Here is an 8793-nt window from a genome sequence, read left to right as displayed (position 1 = left end):
AACACTAAATCTATTTTTTTCTAGTAAGCATAAAAGATATAAAACAACAACCACCTAATAAGCCAAAACTAACAACTGAGAAACTGGAATCCACTAGTAGGCACTGTGGCTGTGATGACCACCGTTAAGAGCTGAACCTGCCCTGGGCAGCATCTCCTTATCCACAGGCTATCTTTCAAATGCACTGAAGACCCAAAGATTTTAGTAAGCTTTGCACAAAATAACTTGGTAGCAAAGCCAAACTAAGAGCTGGCCTTAAATTGCTTATCGTTTCTACTTATCCCACTTAGTAAGAATATGCACAAGTCTTTAGTGTAGAAATATCCACATTGTGATTATGGAGTGCTGCCTCGAGAACACATAAAACACAGTTATCAGATCACACTACCTTTGCAAACCTGACAATTCATGCACCGTGAAACATAAGTAGTATGAAACTGTGGCAATATGCCAGTCAGGCAGGCTAATATTTTAATAATGGAAAAAAAAAAGCAAATAAAGAGCATGGCTTTCTTGCTTGTGAACAACTCAGTTATTTTAAAACTTAACTTTGGTAATTCTTCAATGGCATTTTTTTTCCTGCTTTGGTTTGTTTTGTGGTACTTGGAGTTAAACTTAGGACCTCATCCACGCTAAGCAAGCACTCTACCACTGACCACTATGTCTGGCCCTCGCATACTTCTCCCTTATGTTTCCTTAGTATTTCTTTGAACACCATAGATACAATCAGCCTAAAGCCATGCCAATGGTATTATCAACAGTTATAAGACCTAAAAGAAACACTGTTGAAAACAATTTTGAGTTCCAAAGCTGTGGCTTCATCATACATTGAAATAATTGTAATATAAGACACAAGCTAATACAGGACTGACAAAAGATGGAGGCATCAGTTAGGAAAGAATCATATGAGAAAATAGCAAACTGTCCTCTGACCTAAGAGGCAGAGTGCAAGAATAGGTATCTACAATGCCCCTCCCAGTGTTACTGATGCTTTTGTTCTGATCATTCCTGGGGGAGGGGGGCTGTCTTGTGCTTTGCAGGGCAAAAATCCAGTGGCCTTCTTCCTCAATTCTCAAGAATAATGTTATCTCTAGGCATTGGTAACTGTTCCCTAGACAGGTGTGGGGGCCCTAGGGCACTGCCCCAATATAAAACCACTGATTAAGATGCAAAAGAAAATTATTAGAAATTTAATACAGTTTATCCTCTAGAATCTAAGCCTCTAAAAAAAATGCCCGAATGCATAATGCATTTTTCCTGTTGAAAGACATGGGAAGGAAGAAAACCCTATGTCTATTCTCTAAACCTGTGCCTGGTTATAATAATAATAATTTTTAAAAAGGTCATGTTCTACTTTCTAAATGTGAACACCCAAGCAAATCTGATTTTTCTGATAACCAAACACAATACATCTGCTGTTACAGCGTCACATTCAAGATGAAAATATGGTATAGAGTACCAAAAAGTTTTGCATGGAGAATATAATTGACAGCATGTAACTTTTCAAAAGTGCTTATTGTTTCTATCTACTTCCTGGCATTATCTGAACAGAGCATTAACAGATACTAATAAAGCTACGGCCTTTGCAAAGGTACTCTTTCACTTCCTCCTCTGGGGGCAGAAATGTCTTTAGTCTTACAGCAACCCAAGTCTTTCTGTACTGGTTTACATGCAAAAACTAAGATTACTGTGAATTTCAATTTCTTCTTATAATTAAATAAAAGTGATAGCTTAGAATTATATTAGAATAGTCATCTTAAACACCACTACTGAAATAAAGACAAACATATGCACTCCTTAATGTTTTCTTTCAATCCAAAATAATTTTTTTCCTGGAATTTCATGCTGTTTAGACCTGAGAAAATGGAAGAATAAGAATAAAGCATAACTTGTTAGTGCAACATGCTCCTGAGCAGCAGAGCAGGACCTGCACCCAGACAGACTGACTGACTGCTGTACCACGACTCTGCAAACCTTAACACACAAGTCCTCAAATCTCACAACTCAAGGTCATGGCTCCTCACCTCTGGGAGAGGGCAAAGGAGGGAAAAGTGGGGTGGGGACAGTACTCAGTACTTCTCACTAGTCTACATGATGCTCAGGTCTGCTCTGCAGCTCACTGATCTACCAGGAAAAGCAGGTAACAACCTCCAGAAGATGGCAGAAGAAAATCCCAGACTGAGTTAGGAACGAGTAAGGAGTTACCAGCTTCTCATTCAGAACTTAGGTTTCCAGTTTTACTTTTCTTCAGAGGTAAATTGTCAAAAATTGTAAACACCTGCTTTTAGGTTTTACCAGAAAAATATTACAAACTTCAACCCCAATTAGGCATTTCCCACATCCAAAAACTATACCAATACCCTAAATGTTTGCATACTAATAGATTCTATCTAAACATGCTAAAGAACATTTAAGAAACATACATGTGTACTTGTTTATATAGAGAAAAACTAGGGGCTAAGTTAAAAGCATAGCACCTTCCTAAACTCGGTGTGTCTACAAGCTGTGCCAGGAAGATAGTCAGGTGACCCTTTTATGCATCACTCCATGGTCATATCAACAGGTTTCTCTAAAAGCAGAGCAATGCACACACAATTTTCTTTCCAACATCCTTAGTATATGATTATAGTCTAATCTAAAGCCTAGAAGGCAAAACTATAAATGTAAACCAGTAAGAAAATAGTGCATCAGTGGGCTAATAATCTTCATGGGCAACCTGCTTGGTTTGAAGTCACCCAGGAGACATACCTCTGGCCATGTCTGTGAGGGTGTTTCCCAAGAGAACTAAGGAGGGAGTCCAGTCCTACCCTGCCTGGAAGCAGCAGCATCTCATAATTCCAAAGTGGAAACACAATCTTATCACCAGAGATAACACCTTTCTCAATGTACTAACAAAAAAAAGAAGCAATCCATCAAGCTTACTTAAGGGTATACAACTCAACAATTAAATCAATACTCGATCACTCTTGGTGATTAGGCCTAACTAAAGAATGCTAAATAAAGGGGGAAATTTAAGAAAAATCTTCCTAGTCTGAGTTATTTGGCTTTCCCCCCAAATTTTTCTGCATTTCATTCAACTTTTTTTTCCTGAGATACACAGAGAGATGGTAGCCTAAGTAAAAAGTAAATTTAAAGCATACAATCTCCATGAAACCTCACAGTAAACATTTAAACACCTTGGAATGTTGAGAACATAGTGCTGCTCTTTCCCAGATCTGACATGAAGGCAAAAAATGTATATATATAATACAAATTTAGACTTCTCTGTCAAAATTCAACATTGTCTGGATTAAAACAATCTGCAAATTTCCTACCCAGTAAGGAGCAGACCTTCCACACAAAATCAGACATACCAAAGTATCTGGTCTTTTTACAAGTAAGGCATATAAGAGAAGGAAGCCTAACTTCAAAGTGCTAAGAAACAATTTATAAAGCCCACTTTTTTCTAATGTCTTATGCAGCGAACTGACCAGCATGGCCTGCAGTTACTGACAGCTATCAAGCCCAATGAGGGAAAACAGACACAAGGCTGGCTACAAGCACGAGCCAAGCCTCACTTTCCCACCAGTCTAACTGCCAAATGCCAAACACTATCTCATGGACTGATACACAAAAGAAAAATTCAGGACAAATCTAACTCTCTGCCCCACAGAAAGGTTCTAAAATAATCCTCGTGACCTTGAGGAAACACCCGGGTTTAATACACAAGCTGTTTTCAACACCACTGCAGCTCTGCTCTGAGGGCATTCAGCACATCTACCACACTCTAGATTCATTTCTGTCCCCTGGATTTTGCTATTTGCAGAGAAATCAACTACTTTTTTAAATGTTTGATCTTACACACAATTTTTAAATTGCAGAAATTTTTTCTCTGATCTTTACATCTCTCTTACTGGGAGAAATAAGTATATATGTTGTGAATTAAGTTATTCTTTCAGAGAGCAAACAACTTGACCTTCTTAAATGAACACAGATTCCACAGACCATTTAGGAGGGTGAACAGAAATACCTCAATTTACTTATTTTAAAAGCAACAAAGATGTAACATTAGTCATTCATAATTAGTTGTAAATTTCCTAACAACTAAAAAAAGTGAAAACAATTTTAATTTTATTTTTATTTTATTAAACATAGCCACAATATAATCACTTCAACATATAAAAGCAGACTTTTATGCTCTGCTAAGCTTTTAAAATCCGGTGCATATATCACACTTTTAGCATGTCATTTTGAACTAGCCACAAGAAAAGCCATCAATGGCTACATGTGGCTAGTGGCTGCTGTATTGGATAGCATAGCTCAGAAGTTATTACTTTAAGGCTAGACATATCTACTTTTAATAAGCAAACTATTAACTCATTGAAAAATGCAAAATCACATCACCTTATCAACAGATCTGATTAACATACACAGTAAGAGGTCAATGGGTTACATTTGTGTTTATAAATGACTTCAAAGATCTGTCTGATCAACACAAGAAACTACAGAATCTGTAGCAGAAATGGATCAAACACTGAGGAATTTCCCTACCAAAAGGAAGCACCACTTCAACTGTACCAGCAACTCAAATTCTGCAAATTATTTGAATTTATCTCTAAATCTTATTCATTTCATAAGCCATATAATCAAAAATTTAAAAAGTAACATATATGATAAAACAAACAAAAAATGCACTAACTAGCTACTTGGGTTCCAGTGAAATTCTTTCTACAATTATAACTTACTCAGTACTTACTAAGAATTTTCTCAAGTAATTAGGACAACTGCTTAAAACATAAATAATTCCAACAATGCATCCTCCAGAAAACAACTGAAACCAATCGTTTAGCACATAAAATTTACCCTTAAGGCAAGTTACTGAATAAATCAAAAGGAACAGACTATACTCTTGTTTACTGGAGTTACATTTTCTAACACTGCATTTAGCAATTTCTAGATGTGGAAGGTCAGTTCAGATTGTACACAACAGTTCTTTAAGGCTGAAAATTTTAGAAATCACTGAAATCTGTGTTGCGGACAAAACTGCTCTACAGACACACAGGCAGAACCAGCCCCATCGCACTGGTCTCAGAAGCACACAATCCTGTACTCAGGAGCTCACGATGTGGACATGCTAGCGTGTCGCTTCTCCCCTTTTTATTTAGTTAACCTGGTTAGTGCACTTTTAGTCTGTGCACTTCAGAAGATAAAAGGAAACACATGAAGCCAGCTCCTTGGGCTGCACATATATTCAGGCAAGATCATTCATCTCTCAATATTCTTCCACAACTCACAATCCGAACAACAACATTTGTTTCTTACCTGCAGTTAGGAGGAGGATCAAGGGTTATCTCAGCTAGCTCCTTCTGAATTCTGTTAGTGAAATGAGAACAAACAAAACGGATCTGAGGTAGTCTACAGAATAAGCGGGGAATCACACTGCCCTCTACCACCATGCAGTTAAATGCAAGGCTGGCTTTGCCTTCAGTAATGCTAACATGGCTGCTTCCTCTTTGTTCTCAGAGGCATAACCCAAATCCCTCAGCACAAACTTTGCAGCTCTTTTTCTCCCGTGCAAGTGTAAATAAGTGTGTCATTCACACCTGATTTGGGAAATAGCCCCTTCTGACTGCTCAGTGAAGGATATACAATCTATTTAAAAACATTTTTTACCAAAGAAATTCTCTTTTCAAGCTTATATGCAAATGAGACAAAAGGGGAGGAGGGAAAACAGCAGAGAATTTGACAATGACTTCAAGTCACTTTTTACTGAGCTAAAAATTAATAGACTGCTATAAGAGCACATTAATGGCTCTGGCAATATTTTAGCTGCCAGAAAAGTTTAAAATTTATAAATATCTTTGCCAATGAAAATTTCAAACTGGCATTCATGAGCTATGAGTGTCTTCTCTGATTTTAGATACACCTTTAAGGGTCAATAAATCTGCAGTGGGGAAAGACAGATAAATATGTAAGCTGAAGTATAAGCAAAAGGCAACTGGCTGATTTTCTTCAAATTCAGGGCATTTTTCAAAACTGAGAGCATGCTTAATACGTTCCTCCACGAGAGTACAACAAACTGGACACTTCAGATTATTTCAAATGCTGTTCCTGGTTAATAAAATATTCTAAAGCTGCTAGCACTTGAGCGATGGTTTAGATCCATGCAAAAAGTTTGAATCACAATAAAAATGTAACATATGATCAGTTTTTACATTTTTCTTCCTCCATTTATGTCCAATAAAAATCAATGAAACACCTGTCCTGGGAAAGGCGGGCACATTTCACCTTAATCACTAGTTTCTCTAGGTATCCCAACACTGCTACCACTTGGAGCCCCATTGGCAGGATCTTTTCAGTCACCACAGAAAATAGAAGTCAACAGAGAAGAACTGATCTCTCACTTGGACTCAGAAATGTTCCCCCTGTTGTTAACCTGCCAAGCTCATCCACAATGCTGGAGCTCCGCAGAGGAAGGCCGAGGGTGTTTTCAGTCACTGGGTGACACCTAAACTGCAACAGCTACTTCTGAGTTGTATCTGCCCTCACAAGGAGGTGGGATAACAGTAACTTACTCAGTTACACCTGTGCCCCATGATTTAAAGTCCTCTTCTTACAAATTGTAAGCCAATTTCAAGCACACATTAAGAACTGCTTCCTACTAGAGCCAAGCCTGGAGTTTACCAATTTTCTGGTAAATATTGTCATTTCTGTCTGACCATTCAGTTTTATGGAGAGAAGCTCTGCTGATCTCTAGAAACTGTCAACTTCACCCACACATGACTCACAAAAGGAAACCTCTCCAATGAGCCATTTCATTGGGATTCACCAGATTTCCCTTGCCAACCCCTTCATCTGTCAGAATGAGTCCCCAGCTCTTCTTGAGGCGATCCTCCAGTCACCACAGCACAGAACAAAGTCTGCTTGCTTTAGAGTCTAGTTGCAGGGAAACTGCGTGGCTATGCCACACACAGAATGACAGCCCACTCAAGTTCAAATCCGTTTGATGGAGAACTATTTCTGAACTATTGCCACTGAAGTTAAGCCAACAAAAGCAACCAATGGGAAGGGGACCTGACCATGTGAGTCCTCCCTTGTAGACATTACCTTTTAGCACTAGTGGATAACTTAGCAGTCGTTTTGCTAGAGAGTTTGGTGNTTTTCTTCTGCTGGGTGGCAGAAGGTTTTCTTTCTTCCTGTTCCTCAGGCTCGGGAGCGGCAGGGTCTCGCTGGTCTGCATCTGAACTGCCACTGCTGGTGCTAGGGCTCTCATCATCCGACCTTTGCCTGTCACTGGACATCTTGGTGAAGTTATCTCTGGGAAAACTTCTAAGGAGAGAAGAGACCCATGGAGAAATATTAGATCTTAAAAAAAAAAAAAAAAGCAGCATGCACCTCTCAATAAGCACGTTTGAGAGTATTTTATTGAAAAGGATTCGAAAGTCCCTGTACTTAGGGTGCAGCACGGTTACAGGGAGTCTGATACGTATTATAATTTATAATGCAGGCGTTGAGGGATTTACCAAAATGCAAGTTAGAAAACCCACTCACATTTTTTTCCCATCCCTTAGACAATCTATCAATTGTCTACTTTCTCAGAAGGCATGAAACAGATTTGCCAGGGAACTTGGGCAACGGGCATTAATAACATATGACAACTGTAAATAACAGATCTCGCTGAGAATGTTCAGAAGTCACTAATACCGTCTAAATATTTACAGGCTGACACCGGTCTGAGCTACCAAATCCTCCTTCCCAGAGGAAAAACATACCCCGTTAGTCGCCCATATGCTTATTTACGGTGGCGGGGTCCTCCCGTGCGCACCGAAAGCCTTTGAACACAGCACTCGAATTAAAAAAAAAAAAAAAATTCAACTGGCAGCCGCCCCACAGCCGTCCCCACGGCCGGCGGCGAGGATTCACCGGGCCGAGCCCGAGCTGCCACCCGGGGAAGGGCAGGCTCCAAACTGCACCTTCTGCAAAGCTCCCGGTGCCATCGACGTTCCCCGCTCAATTCCTCCCTCACCGACCGACATTTTGTTATTAAAAAAAAAAAAAAAAAAATCCGCAAAGCGGCCAAAACCCCGAGGGCAAAACAAACAAACAAACAAAAGCCCTCCCCCACCCCCCACCCCCAGAAGTGCAACAAATTGGCGCGGCCCGCCCCGGGGCGAGCGCTGGGCCACGCAGCTCCGCGGTCCTTTGTGGGGAGGGCCGCGCAGGGGACCGCGCCACTGCGCCCGCCCGCCCGCCCGCCCGCCGGGGGATGCGGGACCCGCCGCCCCGCGCCGCTGAGTGACGAGCGCGGCGGACTGAGGAGCGCGGCGCCCGGCGCGAACAAAGCTGCCGCCCCCGCCCCCGCCGCCCCCCACGCGGGCCCCGGCCCCGCCGCCTTACCTCGGCCGCCCGCCCGGCCCGCTCGTGCGCCGCTACGCTGTGGGGGAGGGAGAGCGCCGAGGAACCTTCCTTGAGGAAATGGAGGCAGCCTGGGGGGGGGACCGGGGGGGCGGGAAAAGAAGCCGCCGCCGAGGCTCCGGCCCGGGAGTGTGGAACATCGAAAGTCGCAGGCGGCCGTGCAGTGCCTCGCTGCGGCCGGAGGGTGGCGCCGCCCCGCGCTCCGGGAGCCACGGTGGGGTGGGCGCTCTGCCGGCCGAAGGCGAAGGCGCAGGGACGCGGGAGCCCCCCGCGCGCTCAGCCTCCCGCCGCTGCGCTCGGCTCGGCTCGGCTCGGCTCCTCCCGGTCGCGCAGTCAGCAAGTTCCGAGCGGGCGGGCGGGCGGGCGGGCGGGCGGGCGGGGGAGGGGCGGGCGCGGCGG

The 8793-nt window shown here is 42.5% G+C and overlaps 1 protein-coding gene across 3 annotated transcripts in view; it reads right to left on the bottom strand.

Moving 5' to 3' along the window:
- Ube2e3 (ubiquitin conjugating enzyme E2 E3) overlaps positions 1-8793 on the bottom strand; it is a 52410-nt gene that overhangs the window by 43104 nt on the left and 513 nt on the right. The window contains exons 1-3 of one of the 3 annotated variants that reach the window (XM_021186182.2): positions 8377-8735; positions 7087-7308; positions 5302-5352 (exon numbers count right to left, since the gene is read on the bottom strand). In XM_021186182.2, coding sequence (XP_021041841.1) covers positions 5302-5352; positions 7087-7280 — 245 coding nt within the window. In that variant the 5' untranslated portion in view covers positions 7281-7308; positions 8377-8735. Of the gene's footprint in view, positions 1-5301; positions 5353-7086; positions 7309-7751; positions 8093-8376; positions 8736-8793 lie in introns of those variants that run through there. The other 2 variants (XM_021186191.2, XM_029472462.1) reach the window with 2 other exon arrangements.

The sequence above is a fragment of the Mus caroli genome, chromosome 2 (genome assembly GCF_900094665.2).
Source record: "Mus caroli chromosome 2, CAROLI_EIJ_v1.1, whole genome shotgun sequence".
In the NCBI taxonomy this organism is placed as follows: domain Eukaryota; kingdom Metazoa; phylum Chordata; class Mammalia; order Rodentia; family Muridae; genus Mus; species Mus caroli.
This window is presented reverse-complemented; position numbering and strand designations above follow the sequence as displayed.